This window comes from Anomaloglossus baeobatrachus, chromosome 2 (assembly GCF_048569485.1).
Source record: "Anomaloglossus baeobatrachus isolate aAnoBae1 chromosome 2, aAnoBae1.hap1, whole genome shotgun sequence".
Lineage (NCBI taxonomy): Eukaryota > Metazoa > Chordata > Amphibia > Anura > Aromobatidae > Anomaloglossus > Anomaloglossus baeobatrachus.
The window spans coordinates 186,670,735-186,691,833 of record NC_134354.1 but is presented as its reverse complement, the minus strand read 5'-3'; the positions used below and the strand labels follow the sequence as shown (position 1 = coordinate 186,691,833).

At 39.5% G+C, this 21,099-nt stretch overlaps 1 protein-coding gene across 1 annotated transcript in view; it reads left to right on the top strand.

The window, feature by feature from the left end:
* The window catches only part of DIPK2B (divergent protein kinase domain 2B), a 129,981-nt gene extending 112,275 nt beyond the window's left edge, over positions 1-17,706 (top strand). The window contains exons 4-5 of the mRNA XM_075335544.1: positions 11,388-11,676; positions 13,706-17,706. Of these exons, the coding sequence (XP_075191659.1) occupies positions 11,388-11,676; positions 13,706-14,049 (633 nt within the window). The 3' untranslated portion in view covers positions 14,050-17,706. The remainder of the gene's footprint in view (positions 1-11,387; positions 11,677-13,705) is intronic.
* Positions 17,707-21,099: the final 3,393 nt, after the last annotated feature.

Sequence of the window (21,099 nt, the reverse complement as noted above, 5' to 3'; positions counted from 1 at the left end):
TACAAATGCTGATGATGCTAAATAATGACCAAAAACGAATGTCTGAAGAAGATCTATGGCCCATATTCATCAAGATAACTGATTTTCAAGATGGTCTAGATTAGTTGGCATGAATCCAGGGCATCAGACAAGTAGTGTGAGACTATGTACATTGTGCCACAAATTGTGCTCAAGTTAGTGATATTAAAAATCACAAACGTTGTGCAAAAATTTAGCAAGTTTTCAATCCTTTTAGCATCAACTTTCTAAAGTAAAACCTTTGCTGAATCAGGGCCAAAGTCTATAAATAGGATTTTTAATGCTTTTATATTTTTATCTTTGCTGAGAGCGAGGAAACAAGAATTGGCATTTGCCATGACCTAGAGAAAGTTCAAACCTTCCTTGGATTGACACGTGCAGAGGTGTACAGAAAATCTATTTTACAGATTATTCATATGTTTTTAATCTTATACGATGACAAAGTTTTAAATGATTTAATTTACTCTACGAGATTTTAAAAAGATTTGAAAGAGGTTTCACGCTTTACTTCTCCAACCAAGCACTTAATGTCTTGCATGTCTTCTGTAAATCCCTCGTGCCCTCAGTTTCATTTGTGTGATTAACAAATCTGTCTCAGTTTTATTATATGTGAATACACACAGATTCTAATAATGGAATTTTTATCTTTGAACTCTTGCTTGTTCTCCTGCAATAAGCCTGAAAATGGTCCATGCTCTGTAGGCTAATGCACATTCTATGGACCTCCATCCTTTTTTTTTCGGAGTCCAGGGGGAAGCATTACCATGATGAGCATGGACCATTTGCTAGCATACTGAGAGTAAATCTGAAATTAGAGATAATAATGACCTTGTTGTAATCTGAGGGTCCGATTCACCAAAATGTTTACGCTATTTTGAAAAGTTTCAAGCTTTTGCGCAACACTGAGTTATGCAAAAGAAACTGCGACTTTTGGTGTTTTCACTGAGCTTGGGAGGAATCGGGGTGAGATAGGGTGGGGCTTCCTCTGCCCATCAAATTATTAACATTTCTAGTGAGGCACCATAAGGCGCACGCCACTGAGGAAATATTAAAAAATTCATTAATGAATTTAGTGTATCATACTCCAGCAAACTCTTCATTAGGACTGCATGCCCATGCTGTCTATAAGACGCAATGTGGGGACTCATTCTGTATATAGGAGCTATATGGGCAATCATATTGTACATAGGAGGCTATGTAGACATCATGTGTGGCGGCTCATTCTGTATATAGGAGCATGTGTGGGGGTCATGCTGTGTATTAGCGGTATGTGGGAGCTCATAATATATATAGGAGGCTATGTGGGGGCTCATACAATATATAAGAGGCTATGAGGGGCTTCATATTGTATAAGGAAGTGGAAGCTCATGTTGCTTATAGGGGCATGTGTGGGAGCTCATGCTGTATATAGGATGCTGTATAAAGGATGCTATGTGAGGGTTCATGATATATTTAAAGTATGTGTGGTGGGCTGATGATGTATTTAGGGGGATGAGTGGGGGTTTTTGCTATATATAGGGGCTTTGTGGGGGCTGATGCTGTATATAGGAGGGTATGTGGAGGCTCCTGCTGTATATAGGGGCTATGTGTGGGCATAGGGGATACACCAATAATACAAAATACAGGGGACAAATACCGTCCTCACCATGACCAAACCACATATTACTACCACATAGTGATCGAAAAATACCACATACAAGGTACAAATACTGCAGCACTATTACCAGCTAACATATCACCACAGTGATGAAGTAATAGCAAATACAAGGGATAAATACCACTACACAATGACTAGACTAGATAGTACCACTATGTAGTGACCAAATAATACAATAATACCACATACAAAGGACAAATACCACCACACCGTGACCAGCCAAATATTACTGCCACACAGTGACTAAAGAATACCCCATACAAGGGACAAATACCTCCACACCATGATCAGATCACATATTACCACCACATAGTAACCGAATAATACTACAACACTGATTATGAATAAAAAACAAAACTAATAATACCAATATTGTCACTGGTGACATTATACACAGGAGCTCTGCAGATGCTGTGGACACAAATTCAGTTTAAGCAAACGTGGTTACCAGTGGGCCTCCTCTTCGTCCTGCTCAGGGGCCTACTGAGAACTCTGGGCCTGCCAGAGAATCGTATGTTATCCTGCCAGGCCAGTCTGACACTGGCTGTGAGAATGCAGGAATACAAAAACAAAAACAGTCCTTTAGTTCTTAAGTTCAATATAGGTTTATTATCAGAATCACAGTGGATAGAAGTGAGAACAGCCTATTGTTATCTTAGCACTCCTAGTATGTCCAGTATTAGATTAGAAAAATAGGGTGGACAGCAGTTTGAGCAGCCTCTTCTTACTGAACCACTTCTGGAATCTTCAGTATTAAATCAGATGGACAGTTTGGACAGCAGTATGAGCAACCTGTTCTTACCGGACCACCGCTGGTATCTGAAGTATTATATCAGAAAGACAATGTGAACAGCAGTGTGAGCAGCCTCTTCTTACCTCACCACTCCTGGTTTCTCCAGTATTAAATCAGAAAGACAGGGTGGGCAGCAGTGTGAGTGGCCTCTTTTTATTTCAGCTCATCTTCCTACAAATAAAAGGAAGGAGGAAGGAGCTTCATGCTAGACATGTTCACAGGCATCTCTCTTATTAAGGGCTCTTCTCCACTGGCGTTTTTTTTCCCAAATCCCATCACAATGAAAAACGGATTACAATCTGTCTAATGATTTACTATGATGCTGTATCCTTTTCCCCGCATTTTTACGATTCTACACGGGCTGATTGATGCGAATCTCAGCTCTCTCACCCCCATGCAATCCTATGGGAGCGAGAATAAAGTCAGAATCCGGGTGGCATGCGCATGTCATACAGATGGCATACGCATGTCACAAGAATCCTTGACACTTGCATACCGCGTCAGACTGGCTAGCGGAGGAATCTCCAGTAATACCAGACCTGGCCGCGGTTACCTGCACTGAACTCCGAAGCTGTCACCTGAGCTCCAGAGTGCAGCCTGAACAGCGAGCGCCGAGTGATGATTCCCCGGCGATTGCTGTTCAGTTCATGACAGCTGCAAACAGATCGTGCTGATCTCTGGAGCTCAGGTGACAGCTCCGGGGTTCAGTGCAGGTAATCGCGGCCAGGCCTGGTATTACTGGAGATTCCTCCGGTAGCCAGTCTGACGCGGTATGCATAAACACTCACATAGCACTCGCATGACGCTCGCATGTCATACGGATGCTATGTGAGGAAAAAAACACACACCGTTCGCAGACCACACGCAGGACATACACAGGACACTCGACTCACATTTTGAGCCGAGTATCGCTGTGATTTATAAAACGCAAGTGGAGAAGAGCCCTAACATTCTATAACAAGATTTTAATTTTGCAGTGATTACCTTCCCAAACAGAATTCATATGATTTTGCCGATCAAAAGTATTTAGGAATTTATTTATAACTACATTTCCGTTATTTGTTTAGTTTTTTTCTATTCTGAGATTACACCTTTAGTTTGTTAAAGATTGATATTTGATCAAAACACTCTTCAATGTCTGCCCTTTTTTTAAGGTTGTCACGGCATGGAAAAATCTGCATGGCATAAAAGGGTGTTCCTTGGGTGTTTTTTGGGAGTTTGAAACATGTCTTAAAAGTGGATCTAAGAAGAGGAGCTGTGGAAATAAAGCGCAATAGGGTCTTACCCTTATAGGCACAGGGCAACAGAAAAGGGAGCAATAATACTCACCAACTGTAGTTGTGATAGTTACAACTACTGTATTCGCATTTAGAGATGGATCCAGGCAGCGGCAACCCAGGGTAGCTGATAACAGAGACAATTGCGGAAAAAGGTTTCTATACCGCACCAATGATCACAAGTCTGGATGTCGGATTGATGTGGCTTTATTGTAGCATAGGTCTACGCGTTTCAGGAGCTCTGCTCCCTTCCTCAGGACCATAGGAACAACATCAAATCCCCAAATTTGATGTTGTTCCTATGGTCCTGAGGAAGGGAGCAGAGCTCCTGAAACGCGTAGACCTATGCTACAATAAAGCCACATCAATCTGACATCCAGACTTGTGATCATTGGCGCGGTATAGAAACCCTTTTCCGCAATTGTCTCTGTTATTAAAAGTAGATCTCAAATAGGAATACAAAAGTTGGGAGAAATGTAACCCATTATTCATATTTATTCTCCTAAAATACAGCATTCTATCTGCTATTGATTACACACCATGGTGACTTTTAGATTTCATCCTGATTTTTTCCCTTGTTTGTGTTAACATCATTTTTATATGTACATTTATTTTTGTGATTTCAGACAGTTTATAAGGTAGTGCTTATGTAATGATTGAACAGCCTGGAATAAGCATGGTGGCACACAGGATGCCAGCTGCTGCCATCTGTCTGCATTCCTCCCAGGCAGTAATGGTTGCCAATTGATAATGCACACAAACCATTTTGAATCCTTCATGCCATAGGAGGACCTTTGCTGAAGCATTATTCAAATCATCTTTAAAGAGAACCATCTAGCAGATTTTTCATATATAAAGTAAAGCCAGTGCTGTACTGGTGCTAGGATGCTGAATGTAAGCATACATTTTGTTCTAAGATTAGATATTTTATTACAGTAATATGTACAAGTAAAGTTCCAGCAATGCACTGCTATTTGTTTGACAGGTGCAATAAGGGTTGGGAATATGGGGGTCGGATCTTGCTATCTATTCCCACCCCTGTCTGCCTGCTTGACCATCCTCCCCCTGTTGCTATCATAGATTTAATTCCAGCACGTCCTCATTAGCATTTATCAGTGTTGCAGCAGAAGTGGAGACCGCCCCTAAAAGCAACTCAGCCATCTCCTCTGGAGCTGATCTTGGGGGCGGGTGGTCTCCACTTCTGTTCCCATATTAACAACAACGGCCCTCGCATTGTGCCTCCATCAGTCCAATGAAGGAAGACCGAGTCTTCACAAAGACGGCGACGGAGATAGCACTACATGCAGGCATCGACTCCGATGCCATCTTAGTGAAGAGTTTGCTGCAATACTGATAAATGTTAATGAATAAGTGCCGAAATTAAAGACTATGTTCAATGACAGGGGGAGGAAAGCCAGGAAGGCAGATAGGGGCTGGAATAGATAGCAAGACACAACCCCCATATTCCAACCACCTGTCAATCAAATAGCAGTGCATTGCTGGAACTTTACTTAAGCTGGGTTCACACTAAACGACAGCGACAACGACGTCGCTGTTACGTCACCATTTTCGGTGACGTAACAGCGACCTTGTAAGTCGCTGTTATGATCGCTGCTTAGCTGTCAAACACAGCAGAAGCAGCGATCATAACGTCGCTGTGCTACATGTGCAGAGAGCAGGGAGCCGCGCTTAGCGCTGGCTCCTTGCTCTCCTGCAGCACACATCGGGTTAATTAACCCGATGTGTGCTGCAGCTACATGTCAGTGCAGAGAGCAGGGAGCCGCGCACACTGCTTAGCGCTGGCTCCTTGCTCTCCTTGCTACAGTATACATCGGGTTAATTACCCGATGCATACTGCAGCCACATGTCACAGTGCAGGAGCCGGCACTGGCAGCAAGAGCGGAGGCTGGTAACCAGCGTAAACATCGGGTAACCAGGGAAAGGTCTTCCCTTGGTTACCCGATGTTTACGCTGGTTACAGCTTACCGCAGCTGCCAGTGCCGGCTCCTGATCGCTTCATTTCGTCGCTCTCTCGCTGTCACACACAGCGATGTGTGTGTCACAGCGGGAGAGTGACGACCAAAAAATGAAGCTGGACATTCAGCAACGACCGGCGACCTCACAGCAGGGGCCAGGTCGTTGCTGGATGTCACACACAGCGACAGCGACGGGACGTCGCTGCAACGTCACAGAAAATGGTGACGTAGCAGCGACGTCGTTGTCGTCGTCGTTATGTGTGACACCAGCTTTACACATATTACTGTAAAAAAAACTTCCAATCTCAGAATTGAAGGTATGCCTGGATTCAGCATCCTAGGGCCTGTATAGCACTGGCTTTACTTTATATATGAAAATCCTGCTGGTTAGTTCTCTTTAAGCTGACTTACTTGTTGACTCACTGGACTTCTATTTGCAGCATAATCTAATGAGTGTTGGAAAATCCTAATCATTTTGGGCATTATGAGGATACCCGCACTGCAACGCAATATGGCATTAGACACTCTCTGATGCTTTCCTGGAAGTTGTTTTTTTTTGCACACCAAGAATCGAATCTCATAATTTTTTACTTTTAGTGAAACCACAAATTTCAGAAAATTCAACTCAAATGCAATCAATCGACTCATCTCTAATATTAACTTTTTCTTTTACTACTGTAGACCTACAGTACAGACCAAAAGTTTGGAGACACCTTCTCATCTCTAGAACAACTGTTAAGAGGAGACTTTGTGCAGCAGGCCTTCATGGTAAAATAGCTGCTAGGAAACCACTGCTAAGGACAGGGAACAAGCAGAAGAGACTTGTTTGGGCTAAAGAACACAAGGAATGGACATTAGACCAGTGGAAATCTGTGGTTTGGTCTGGTGAGTCCAAATTTGAGATATTTGGATCCAACCACCGTGTCTTTGTAGAAAAGGTGAACGGATGGACTCTACATGGCTGGTTCCTACCGTGAAGCATGGAGGAAGAGGTGTGATGATGTGGGGGTGCTTTGCTTGGGACACTGTTGGGGATTTATTCAAAATTGAAGGCATACAGAAGCAGCAAGCCTACCACAGCATCTTGCAGCGGCGTGCTATTCCATCCGGTTTGCATTTAGTTGGACCATCATTTATTTTTCAACAGGACAATGACCCCAAACACATCTCCAGGCTGTATAAGGGCTATTTGACTAAGAAGGAGAGTGATGGGGTGCTATGCCAGATGATCTGGTCTCCACAGTCACCAGACCTGAACCCAATCGAGATGGTTTGGGGTGAGCTGGACCGCAGAGTGAAGGCAAAAGTGCCAACAAGTGCTAAGCATCTATGGGAACTCCTTCAAGACTGTTGGAAAACCATTTCCAGTGACTACCTCTTGAAGCTCATCAAGAGAATGCCAAGAGTGTGCAAAGTAGTAATGAAAGCAAAAGGTGGCTACTTTGAAGAACCTAGAATATAAGACATATTTTCAGTTGTTTCACACTTTTTTAAGTATTTCATTCCACATGTTTTAATTCATAGTTTTGATGCCTTCAATGTGAATCTACAATTTTCAGAGTCATGAAAATAAAGAAAACTCATTGAATGAGAAGGTGTGTCCAAACTTTTGGTCTATACTGTATATACTATAAGTAGTGAAATTAAAACCAGCAGATCCAACTTCTAAATTCAACATTTTTATTTCAAATAGTTTTGAAAATTAAACATGATTTTGGTAAATAGACGCCTCTACCGCATTCCTGGCACTACAACCACTCTCAATCATATAGCGTTACAAGGTCTCATGGGAAAGCTAATGAAATATAATAGTTTATAGTCAGATTTATCAATAATAAACTATGCAAAACAGGTAATAATGATCATTATTTTTAAATGTAGGTTGAAACATAGACATTAACGAAAACAGCTGTGAAGGAGAGTTAAAACTGGGTAAGGAATAACCAAACTCTGCTACAAGGGTGAGGTTGTGGAAAACAGTTTCATGTCACAAGTCATACACTATGGCAAGACTGAGCACAGTTACAAGTCACAAGGTAGTCATCCTACATCAGCAAGGTCTTTAAAAAGCAAAAATTTCAAAGCAGATTGGAGTTTCAAACTATGCTGTACAAGCTATTTTGAAGAAGCAACAAGAAATAGGCAACATTTAGGACTAAAGACAAAGTGGTCACTCAAGGTAGACAAAAGATACATCATGCTTACTTCCTTTCAAAATAGGAATATGTCCAGCAGTGCTATCACCTCAGAACTGACAGCAAGCAGTGTGACCCAGCTACCCTCATCTACTGTTGGGAGAAGTCTGGCTCGAAGTGGTCTTCACGGAATAATTGTATAAAAAAATACCTTTAATATGGAAACAAGACAAAGCAACTTAACTATGCATGAAAACCTAAGAACTGGCTTGCAGAAAAATATCAGCAACTTCAAATTTATACTTTCTCTTGATTGGATTTTATTGGATTTCTTGTAAATGGCAATCTCTGGTGTCTCCACCAACTTCACCTAGCACTTTGTATTCCATGCTCCATGCTGCTAACAACTTACTGGCAAAGCCTATTTCCACCTTCCTGACAAAGCCAAATTTTACAATTCTGAACCAGTGTAATTTTATGTGGTAATAAGTCTTGAATGCTTCTATAATTCCCAGTGACTCTGAGATTGTTTTGTCGTGAGTCATTGTACTTCATGCTAGTAGTAAATTTAAATTGAAAAATTTTACGTTTATTTGTGAAAATATCCGAATTTTGGCAAAAATTTTGCAATGTCAAACTTTTATTTTTTTTATGCCCTTAAACAAAAACCTCCCCACAAGTAACCCCATTTTGGAATCTATTCCTCTCAAGGAATTTATATAGCAGTGTAGTGAGCATTTTTCTACCTCAGACGATGCACAGAATTGTATAACTTTGGGATGAGTACATGAAAATTTCCTATTTTTTCCAATAGAATGTTGCTTTGACCCCATGTTTTTCATTTTCAAAAAGGTAATAGGAGAAAATGAATGCTCCAATTTGTTACACAATTTCTCCTAAATTTACCAATACCTCATATGTGGTCAAAAACTATTTCTGAGGCACAGTGCAAAGTTCAGAAGGGAAGGGACGTCATATTGGAATGTGGATTTTGCTGGAATGCTTTAGGGTGGAATTTCAAAAGGGCAGAATCCCTGAGGTGAGAAAAGCAGAACCCCCATAAGTGACCCCACTTTACAAACTACTCCCCTTAATAAATTCATCTAGTGACGCTTTGATCATGTTGACACTACATTGGTCACACAGAATTCTATACAATTAGGGGTTGAAAAATAATAATGTTTTTACCCCAAAAATGTTTTTAGCCCCAAATTTTTAATTTTTAGAATGTCTAAAAGGAAAAACTGAAACTTACAGTTTGAGCAATTTCTTCTGAGTGCGCCAATATCCTACATATAATCAGGAAATAATTTTACGGCACAGGGAAAGCTCAGAAAGCAAGGGGCAACATGTTATAGGGCAAATTTTGGTGTTATTAGTTTGTGGGTGCCATGCTCCATGCTGGCTGCCGGCAGTGTTTTCTTTGGCTGGTCTCCCCGAGATCAGAGATTGTTTTGTTTTGCTGGTCTACTAGGCATTGCTCCCACCTAGCCAGAATCCTTCTCCACACTGATGAGGGGCAGTACCCCGAAACAGCTGTCTGTGGATGGATACCTGGCCTTGGAAGTTCCCTTGTCATATCTTTAAACTCGTCAAAGAGTTGGAAATTGACTACAGGGCCACTTAATATGGTGGATATGGTGGTCTCCTTAAAAAGAGCTACTCCTTGGCTAGGTTCTTCCCGGAGGGATATCTGGTTATTTTCTGTGTCAAGACTCCTAACAGAGGCTCCACTGACCTTTTTTAATTTGCATACTTCCCAGGGGGCAATGCACCTAGGATTTCACTGTGTTGAGCGCCTTTGCTGGCTGCCGGCAGTGTTTTCTTTGGCTGGTCTCCCCGAGATCAGTGATTGTTTTGTTTTGCTGATCATTTGTGCTCGGGTTGCCATGGTCATGATTGGAACCCCGTGATCACATATATATTTGTTTGTATTTTTCTTATTTTTTTATAATTGGTTATTTCTTTGTTAGAATATTTATGTTATACTCCATTTTTTTCTCTCTTGTTGAGCATTTCCATAAACAAAAAATGTTGCTATTTATTTTTTTCTCCTAATTGCTTACACATCCATGTATGTGGTAAGTTCTCCAAGATGTTTGAAACAACCTCGCTGCCGATTTCCTTCAAAACCAGTATACAAGTGTAACTAGCAGAATTTAAGCTGTTTTGAAGGCAGAGGGTGGTCACAACAAATATTGATTTCATTTTGATTTTTCCTTTGTTCATTCACTTTGCAATTTGTTAATTAACAAAAATAAGTAACATTTATTTCTGAGGGTATTCTTACTTTGCAGCGTTTTTCCACACCTGCCTAAAAGCTTTGCACAGTAATATGTAATAGATATTTATTGGTTTATTCTTATTTCTTGCTTTATTGTCCCACGTGATTGGCAAGTACTTCTTTTACATGATCATTCCCATTATATACCTTGTAAAAGTCTTAAGGGCTAAACAATTTTTTGATTTTTTTTGTGCTTAGTTTTTCCCTCCTTTTCATCCAAGAGCAGTCATTTTCTTTATTTTTCTGCTGACAAAGCAGGACTTTTTTTTGTAGGATTAGTACTTTTAAATGACACCATCGATTTAATCATATTGTTTACTGCAAAATAGGAAAATTCCATGTAAAGCAAAATTACTAACAAAATGTAACTCTACAACTGTTTTTGGGATTTTTTTCTTTTCGGCGTTCCAATTTGCAATAAAAATGACCTGGAAATTTGAGTATCCCAGTCAGTATGAAAACAAGGATACCAAATATACATTTTTTTTTTAATTTATTTAAATGATGGAAAAAAACTGAAATTCTTAAAAAAAAATTAACATTGTCTCACCCTTTTCCAAAACCTGTAAAAAAAAATTCATTTGATGGAGATGTGTGAGGGCTTCTTCTTTCCATGATGACCTGAAGTGTTCATTGATTTTTAGGTGGATACGGCAATTTGATTGCTTTATATTACATTTAGATTCTTTCTTTTAAGAGTTTCTACAGATAGGGTTATTTAGTTTAATATTTAGATAGACTGGATTTTTCTAGACATGATGATGTGAAATATGTGTTTTTTTATTATTGATAATTGGTAAGAATGGTGATTAGAATTTTTATCTTTTTAATTTGTTTTTCCATTTTTGAAAACTTTTTCGTTACTTTTTACTTTATTTGTTATTCCCCTTAGGAGACTTGAAACTGCAATTCTCTGATTGGTTGTACTTTATACAACAATACTATGGTATTGCTGAATATCGCAACAATCATTGTCTTGCCCAGCAATAGGCTGGATGTCAGAGTAGCGATGACATATCAGGCAAGAGGGTGTTTTGCCGGCTTGTGGCTGTCATATTAACTCTTCAGCTCCCTGCGATCACGTTGCAGGGAAGCTGATGACCACCCAATTAACATCTGGGCTGGATCATGGTGCTTAAATGCCAATGTCAGCAATTGTGCTAACCTATGAGCTACTGTGCTGCCCATTTGTGTATGCAATATACTTTATGTCATGTGTTTGATGTATGCATTCTCTGTTCTTCTAGATTTTTCCGAGAGCAGAGGGATGGCCTTTTTCAAAATATTTAGGTTCCTGTGGGCGTTTGTTTGTGAGCACAAGTACTCAAACATTGAATTCCTTCAATATCTCTGGTCCGGACATGGCAGCAGATCTAGCATATCAGCTTCTGGAAATCATTCATCAGTTAAGTGCCAATGACTTACAGTATTTCTTTTATTTCACATCGATTGATGGAACAACCTTTGGAATATTTAACGACGGTCGCTTATTTATACGAGACACAACCAAGATGGGCATTATTGACAAACTACAAGGTAAGGACATATGTCAAGTGATCATTTACTATTTGTTTTTGCTGAAGCCAGCATGCTGCAAAGGTTAACACCGATAATTCAGGGCTGCCTGTCTTGTCAAGCTTTGAGCTGTTGTTTATTTGCTATGTTTGTCTAAGCAGCAGGACTTATCATTACTCAGACTACAATGTCACATACAAGACAGTCCTGCATGCCCCCTCCTCTGATTAGCACCTCACTGTCAATGTACAATCTCTATTGAGAGCCTGGTGTGGGCAGGGGCAGCTCTCTCAGCTCTGCTACATGGCTAAATATAAAAATAATCATAGTGTCAGAACAGCTGAAACCAGTGATAAGTGATACATCATTGGATTCAGGATCTCTTTGCCTAAATCATGCTGACCTCAGATCAGGCAACAAAAACCTGCTGAAAGACTCCCTTTAAGGAATCAAGGCTTCTTTAAACTTTAAAGGCAAACAGTACACAGCTGTATTTGGAAACCTCAGCTGCATATTACATAAAGTTTGCTGGCTTCTGAAGGACAACTGGGGCAAAGAGACATCTGAAATTGGCACTCAGAGGTATATCAATTTGGCAGATAATATGGAAAGCATCTGAGCCATTGTATGGTAGTATTGTCTGCTGGGGGTAAAGTCACATTTTTTTACATCTGGCATCTTGGGGACAATCCAAGTGATAAAAAGACATTGAGAAAAAACTTTTGATATAATTAATTATGATACTGCAGATTATCATGTCTAGCCTTCCAAGATTCTAGATTACCAAACTAACCTGTGGCAAACAAAAGAATTCCCAAGATGCTAGTAGCAATAATAGTTTCAGTCTAAAAGTTACCAAATAACGAATGAAGAGGTCTCTTATTTTTGGATGACTGTCCACTAGATGACTAGTTTAAAATGTGTTTGCGTACTGAAGATTTTACTCATTTTAATGTCAATCAAAATCTGTCTTGGTGAGATGGAGCTACATTTTTTGGAGGGAATAAATTAAAAACAATGACTTGGCTCCCTCCTATTTTTGTTAACTAGCGCAGGTAAAGCAGACAGCTGCAGGCTGCAACCTTCAGCTCTCTACTTTACCTTGGCTGGTTATCAAAAATAGAGGGGATCCCACTCAGTTTTTTAAATAATTTAAATGAGGTTATGACGAACATCCTGTGAACGCCGGCTGCGATGATGATTTCTGCTGGACAGTACAGTGCTGATGCTGATGCACCATTCTGTACAGCACAACCAATTGGATTATCGCAGCTTCAAGACCCCTAAGGGCATTAGTAAAACCAGTAAAAAGTTAAAAAAAAGTTTTACAAAATATAACAATTTTTAAAAAACAATAATAAAAAATATACCCATATCTGGTATTACTGCTTTGTTTTTTGGGCCACCGCAACATTACAATAAAATGCAATAATAGGCTACCAAAACATCGGATCTACTCAAAAATGGTATGATTAAAAATATCGGTTTAGAGAGCAAAAAATGACCCATCACACAACCCTAGGTACTAAAAATGAAAATGTTATGGATCTCCGAAAATGGTGCCAAAACCTAATTTATTTATTTTTTTCTAAATTCTGAATTTTGTTTCACCAATTACGTAAAAGAAAAACTATCCATGTTTGGTATCTATAAACTCATGCTGACCTGGGGAATCATATTAACAGATGCGTTTTACCATATAGTGAACATTATAAATAAAAAAAAACAAAAACCATTGTGGAATTGCAATTTGCTTTCAATTTCACTGCACACTTGGATTTTTTTCCTGTTTTCAAGTACAATATATGGTAAAATGTATGGTTTCATTCAAAAGTACAACTCTCCCCACTAAAATTAAGGCATCATACTTCTATGTTGGCTCAAAAATAAAGTTATTGCTCTTGGAAGAAGGGAAGGAAAAAATGAAAATGAACAACAGAAAATCATCAGGTGGTAAAGGGGTTAAAATTATGCTTTTCATTTTTATTTCTCTTTTTGATTGTTATTAATATTTTTATATTCAAGGTCTCAACCTTCTTTTTAATTGCAGAAAAATCAATGTATGAAAAGAACAATGAAGAAACTGATGTCTTCAGCTGCCTTTCCTCCGATTGCCCACCAACACTTTCATCTTGTGCCAATATTACTGAGAAACAGAACGTTTTACTAGTATGTGAAAATCTTTTGCCTTATTTAATAGATGACAAATTTCCTAGTTCCACCCAGGAGAAAATTGACAAGCTGCTTAAAGACTGCTCAAAAAACATCATTAATGACCTCGAGGCACGTAAATTTATTACTGAACTAATGGCGATCTTGAGACCTTGGAGAAGATGTGATGACAGATTTGCATACAGATATCCAGATTGTAAATATGTAAGTCTGATGGGATGACAATGTTACATGGTGTATAAATTCTATCATCCCTAAAAATGACAAGACATTGAAATGTAAAGCTGAGATGTGTAAGCACAAGGGCTGAGTGCGGAATATAGATGGTACAAGAATATGTTACTTCACAGTGATACTAAAGGAGTTAATATAAAGGTATTGTGTCAAGATACATTTTGTAAGAGTCCTGGAGATAATAGCTATCCCTGACCGCTATAGTAAAGAGATCTATTGTATAGAGAATCTATTTAGATCCTAATAACAATAGGAAAAAAGGATGTAACAGGTCTGTCCCTTTGCCCTAAAAATGTAGGAAAAAAAACAAAAAACAGCACAGAATGTTAAACATACAAATGACAAAATGTAAATTATTATGGTTTTAAAGAGAACCTGTCACCTGTAAAAACGCTGTTAACCTGCAAACATGGGATTAACCTGCAGGTTAATAGCAGTCTGAAGCTGGCCAGTGCCTGCACATTGAACCCTGCTGCTGGGAAGAAACTAACATTAATCTTCCTGTCAATCACGGAGGTGACGCAGACACCGGTCCATGGAGAATGTATTGAGAGCAGCAGCACCCTCCGCACTGACTGACAGATGCTCATCAAGAGAAACAGCTGTCAGTCAGTGCGGTGGGTGTGGTTACAGCTGCAGCTCTCCATGAATAGAGCAGTGACTGAAACTAGAATGCTGCCGGGAAGAAACTAACATTAATCCTCCTGTCAGTCACGGAGGTGACGCAGACACAGGTCCATGGAGAGTGTATGGAGAGCAGCAGCACCCTCCGCACTGACTGACAGACACTCATTATGAGAACCAGCTGTCAGTCAGTGTGGTGGGTGTGGTTACAGCTGCAGCTCTCCATGAATAGAGCCGTGAGTGAAACTAGAATGCTGCCAGGAGGATAAAATGTAATTCCCCCCGGAAGTGGAGCTAAATGTGCAGGTGCTGGGCAGGATTCCAACTCTATTAGTGAATAAAGGGTTTTAACCAGCTCACCTGTATAGGAACACCTCCCTGTTTTAGAAGCGAGGATAACAGCGTTGTTGGTGCAGGGACTTGACATAGAAAAGACCTCCAGCTTCCAAATGCATAAAATCAATTTCTTTTATTCCAAAAATTAAAATCCAAAGTACAGGACTTGATCCAAAATATTAAGAGCAATTAGAAATGCAACGCGTTTCAGACAAGATGTCCTTTGTCAGAGCATATGGCTTATATTTCATAAAGGCTCACTTTTAACCTTTAGGGGATAAATGACACAGGTGGTATAATCAAATAATCCCAGATGAAGGGGAAATTAGTACCAAGCTGTGGCAGTATAATACCCTGTAAAGGCTTTACAAAATGTGTACAAATACAAAGTATACTGCATTGATCATTAAATAGTAATAATAAATTGTGAATCAATTTTGTATATTATATACCGACAACAAAATAAACATTCCGATGGGACACCATTATAGTCACATGATATATACATATACGGTATATTAGATATAGTAAAGACCCCCTTATTTCTGTTTCCATGAGTTAACTGGAGTCCCATAACATGAGACATCCTGTTATATCTGTGATTCAAATATGAATGCAACCGATTTTGCAGCAAAAATTAAAAAAAAAAAAAAAAAAGGGGGAAGGAGAAAGAAAAGGTCTCAATATGAGGATGGTTAATAATGATACATGATCTCTTGTCGTGAATTAAATCCATAAGGAGAACATGTGCCTAAGTTAAATATCCAAAACGCTTCGCGATTTAACAGATTTCACCTATGGTTATGACCACAGCTGCAAAAAAACACCCTTTCAATACCTGGAATTTTAAAGGTAGAAGTGGATCTATCATGAGCATTAATAAAATGTTGTGATATAGAAGATAGATTGGTGCATGGAGTTAATGAGACAATGTCAGTGACATGCTCTGAAAATCGCTTCTTAAGCGGGCGTATACTACATCCTACGTATTTAAGATTGCAATCAGTGCATTCCAATATATAAACTATATTAACCTGCAGATTAAATATCTGCAGTAATGTTTTTACAGGTGACAGGTTCTCTTTAAGGTTGAAGGTAGACTTGGGTCCATTGAGTTCACCCTGTAGCCTAACATGTTGATCCAGAGGAAGGCAAAATCCCAAGGTAACAGTCAGCAAATGTAATGTTAGGGGAAAAATTCCTTTACGACTCCACATACGGCAATCAGACTAGTTCCCTGGATCAACGCCCAATCACAGAATCTAGTGTACATAACCGATATTATATTTTTCAAGAAAGGCATCCAAGTCTCTCTTGAATTTTAGTAGTGAATTGACCATTACAACATTATTTGGCAGAGTACTATAGTCTCACTGCTCTTACAGTAAAGAATCTGTGTCTGAGATTATGAATAAACCGTCTTTTGTCTAGACACAGTGGATGCCCCTTGTCTCCATTGCAGGCCTAGGGGAAAAAAAGATCATTAGAAAGACCTCTATTCCGTCCCCTCATATATTTATACATTGTAGTAAAATCACCTCTAAGCCTTTATTTTTCCAAACTGAACAGCCCCAAGTAATCTGTGTTGCCATTGCAGTCCACCCATTCCTTTAAAAACCTTGAATGCGCTTCTCTGCACCCACTTTAGTTCAGCTATGTCCTTCTTATATTAATAAATGTGAACAAGGACTTAATTTCTCTTCCAGTCTTGTGTGGATTATTTATTTATTTCTTATTATGTAATATTCAAGGTGGTTTAGATCTGTTCCGTAACCTCTAGGACAAATGGGACGAATTTCTTAACAGGTTGTTTCCATATTCACGTGATATCCCATAAATGTCTCACATATGCACCTCCAGGGCCTGCTCCTTTTTGGGGTTCACCTTGTGCCTTTAGGAATAGAGAGGTGGAGTTTGAACAATCAACAAGTGTTCTTGACATACCCCAAATCATTAAAATTGCGGGACCAAGAAGAAACAATTATGGAATTAAGGATATCACAGGAGTCATAGATGGTAATGATCTGCAAATGATAAATATATATATATATATATATATATATATATATATATATATAAAAAAAATGTTCAAAATACCTTGACTCATTCAGTATCGAGTATATATGTGTAAAAAAGGTAAGAATTCTGCCTGCATATTTGCACAGAATTGGAGGTTGTGGCTAGCATGTCCTGACATAGCACACACTGCACACATATATTTCATCGGTTCAATATGTGCCTACCGAACAGAAATTTGCGTATAAGATCTGACTGTTCAGTGAACAAATAAGTAACAATGATATTGATACACATATAATATCTACATAAATATTGTGTTCACATATTATCCTGCCAGTATAATTGACTAATGCAGTTAGTTCAGATTCTCCTGCTGCTTTGAACAACGCTATTAAATGCATTAATCTGTTTCTGCATAATTTAAGAGAAGCAATGCATCTAATATGCTATAAATACAGTAAATTTGGTAAAGTTGGAATGAGAATGCTAATACTGTGGCAAGGTGTTACCACTACAAAATGACATTAGTTTGAAGTGTGTAAAATATAAGATTGTTTGGTTACTTTACTGTATGATGCATATATACTGCCTCTTAAGTTACAATGTCTTTACAATTATTCTAAAATATGTAAAAAAAACGGTAAAAATAAAATAAACCTTCTATGAGTAGATGTGTCCAATTTTTTTTTATTGATACCATTTGCAAAGAGATTATAGATATGAATGTATACAGCAGGTGAAATACAGTAAGTATTGAATACATCACCAATTTTCTAAAATGTATTTCCAAAGGCCCCCATCTTGTAGCAATACTCCCCATTTTTGTCCCTTTCATGTAGTAATGTCCCCCATCCTGGTCCCCTTCTTGTAGTAATATCCCCATCCTGGTCCGCATCTTGTAACTTTGTCCCCCATCCTGTAGTAATGTCACCTTCGTAGCCCTCATGTTGTAGTAATTTTCCCATCTCGGTTCCCTTTTTGTAGTAATGTCTCTATTGTGGTTCCAATTTTGGAGTAATGTCCCCTATCCTGGTTCCCTTCTTGTAGCAATGTCCCCATCCTTGTATCCATCTTGTAGCAATGTCCCCATTATTGTCTGCACCTTGTAGTCATATCCCCATCCTTGTCCCCATCTTGCAGTAATATCACCATCTTTGTCTCTATCTTGTAGAAATATCCCCATCCTTGTCCTCATCTTGTAGTTATGTCCCTATCCTGGTACTTCTTTTGTAGTAATGTCCCCATCCTTGTCCACATCTGATAATGTCCCTATTCTTCCATCCTTGTTCCCATCTTGTATTAATGTCAACATTCGTGTCCCTTTTTGTAGTAATGTCACCATTGTGGTTCCCATTTTGGAGTAATATCCCCTATCCTGGTTCCCTTCTTGTAGCAATGTCCCCATCCTTGTGCCTATCTTGAAGTAATGTCACCATTATTGTCCCCACCTTGTAGTTGTGTCCCCATCCTTGTCCCCATCTTGCAGTAATGTCACCATCCTTGTCCTCATCTTGTAGTTATGTCCCTATCCTAGTCCAAATTTTGTAGTAATATCCCCATCTGGTAATGTCCCCATCCTTCCATCCTTGTTCCCATCTTGTATTAATGTCAACATTCTTGTCCCTTTTTTGTAGTAATGTCCCCATCCTAGTTCCCATGTTGTAGCAATGTCCCTCAACCTTGTCCCAATCTTGTAGTAGTGTCCCCATCCTGTCCCCCATCTTGCAGTTATGCCCCTATCCTGGCTCCTATCTTGTAGTACTGTCCAGATCCTGGACTCCATCTTGTGATAATGTCTCCATCCTGGTCCCTATTTTGTAGAAATGTACCCATCCTTGTCCCCATCTTATATTTATGTTCTCATCCTGGTCCCTATCTTGTTGTAATGTCCCCTTCTAGTCCCTATCTTGTATTAATGTCCCCCATCCTTGTCCCCATTTTTAAGTTATGTCCCCATCCTGAACCTGATTTTGTACTTTTGTTCCCAAGCATGATCCCCTTATTGTAGTAATGTCCCCATCCTGGTCCCCAGTTTGTCATAATATTCCCAATCCTGACTCCCTTCTTGCAGTAATGCCCCATCTTCTAGCAATGTTTCCCATTCTTGTCCCCATCTCGTAGTAATGTCCCCATCCTCGTCCCCTTCTTGTACTAATGTTCCCAAATCTTGTCCCTATCTTGTAGTAATTTCCGCTAACCTGGTCCCATTTTGTCGAAATATCCCCAATAGTGATCCTCAACTTGTAGTGATGCCTCCATCTTGTAGCAGTGTCCCCTGGCCTGGTCCCTGTCTTGTAGTAATATTCCCATCCTGGTCTTTATCTTGTAGTAATGTCCCCATCCTGTCCCCATCTTGTAGTAATGTCTCGCATTCTTGTACCTATGTTGCAATAATGTCCCCTAGCCTGGTCCCATCATCCTGATCCCCATTTTCCCCATTTGTATTAATGCCCCCATTTTCTAGGAATGTTTCCCATCTTCTAGTAATGTCCCCATCCTTTTCCCTATCTTGTAGTAATGTCCCCATCCATGTCCCCATCTTGTCCCCTATCCTGGTCCCGTTTTGTAGTAAAGTCCCGCATCCTTGTACCCATGTTGTAGTAATGCCCTCATATTCTAGCAATGTTTCCTATTTTTGTCCCCACCTTATAGTTAGGTCCCGATCTTGTAATATTATCCCTATTCTGGACCCTATCTTATCATAATGTGCCCGATCGTAGTCTCAATGTTGTAGTAATGTCCCACTCATGGTCCTCTTCTTGTAGTAATGCCCTCATCCTCGTTCCCATCATGTAGTTATGTCCCCATCCTGGTCTTTGTCTTGTAGTAATGGTCCCCCATCTTATAGTAATGTCACTCATTATGGTCCCTTCTAGTAACAATGTCCTGCATCCTTGTATACATGTTGTAGTAATGTATCGCATTCTTGTCCCCATGTTGTAATAATGTCCACTAGCCTGGTCCCATCTTGTAGTACTGTCCTTCATACTGATCTCCAGCTTGCAGTAATGCCCCCATTTTCTAGAGATGTTCCTCATCTTGCAGTTATATCCCTATCCTTTTCCCCATCTTGTAGTGATGTCCCCACTCTGATCTTTATCGTGTAGTAATGTCCCCATCTGGTTGTAATGTTGCTTATCTTTGTCCCATTTTGTAGTAAAGTCCCCTACTGGTCCCCATTTTGTAGTAATGTCCATGCATCCTTGTCCCCATGTTGTAGTAATGTCACCTTGCCTGGTTCTATCTTGTAGTAAGGTCCCCCATCCTGATCCCCAGCTTGTAGTAACACCCCATCTTTTAGCAATGCTCCCTATCCTTGTCCACATCATGTCCCCATCTTGTAATATTGCCCATCCTAGTCTCATCTTGTAGTAATGTCCTGCATCCTTGTACATGCTGTAGTAATGTCCCCTAGCATGATCCCTTGCTGTAGTAATGTCCTCTAGCCTGGTCCCATCTTGTAATAATATGCTGTCAAGGGAAGAATTTTGGGTGAAGACTGCTAATGGTATCTTCATACAGGGAATCCAGAGACGGTGCCGTATTAGCTGTATATCAGTGCCGATATATCAATGTATCAATGAACACACAGACATGTTCTCTCCTTCAGCCAGCGTCATCAACTGAGCTCTTGTATTTGAAGAAACCCAATTATACAGTTTCATCATTAACCTTGAAAATACAACACAGAGTTTAAGGGAGTATTTCACTCCTCAATTTCTCCCAGCATGCTGTAAAACACATCTTTGTTCCTTGTACATTCTTTCTGTGTGAACACTACTGATAAGACTTTTACTCATCATTAAAAGACTTCCATCGTTTATACATCTGTTCACTTATTCTTGGTAACCCCTTCATGACTATACAGCTTTGAATTATATTATAGGTCTGTGCAATTGCTATATAGACAGACATATAATTATGCTACTACATCTATATTTGGATTATTTACATACACAGATATTCTTATTACGTTTAAACAAACAAGCTATAGCTCAGACCACCTTCACAATGCTTCATCTGGATCCACAGCTTGTAGTAATGCCTCCATTTATTTTC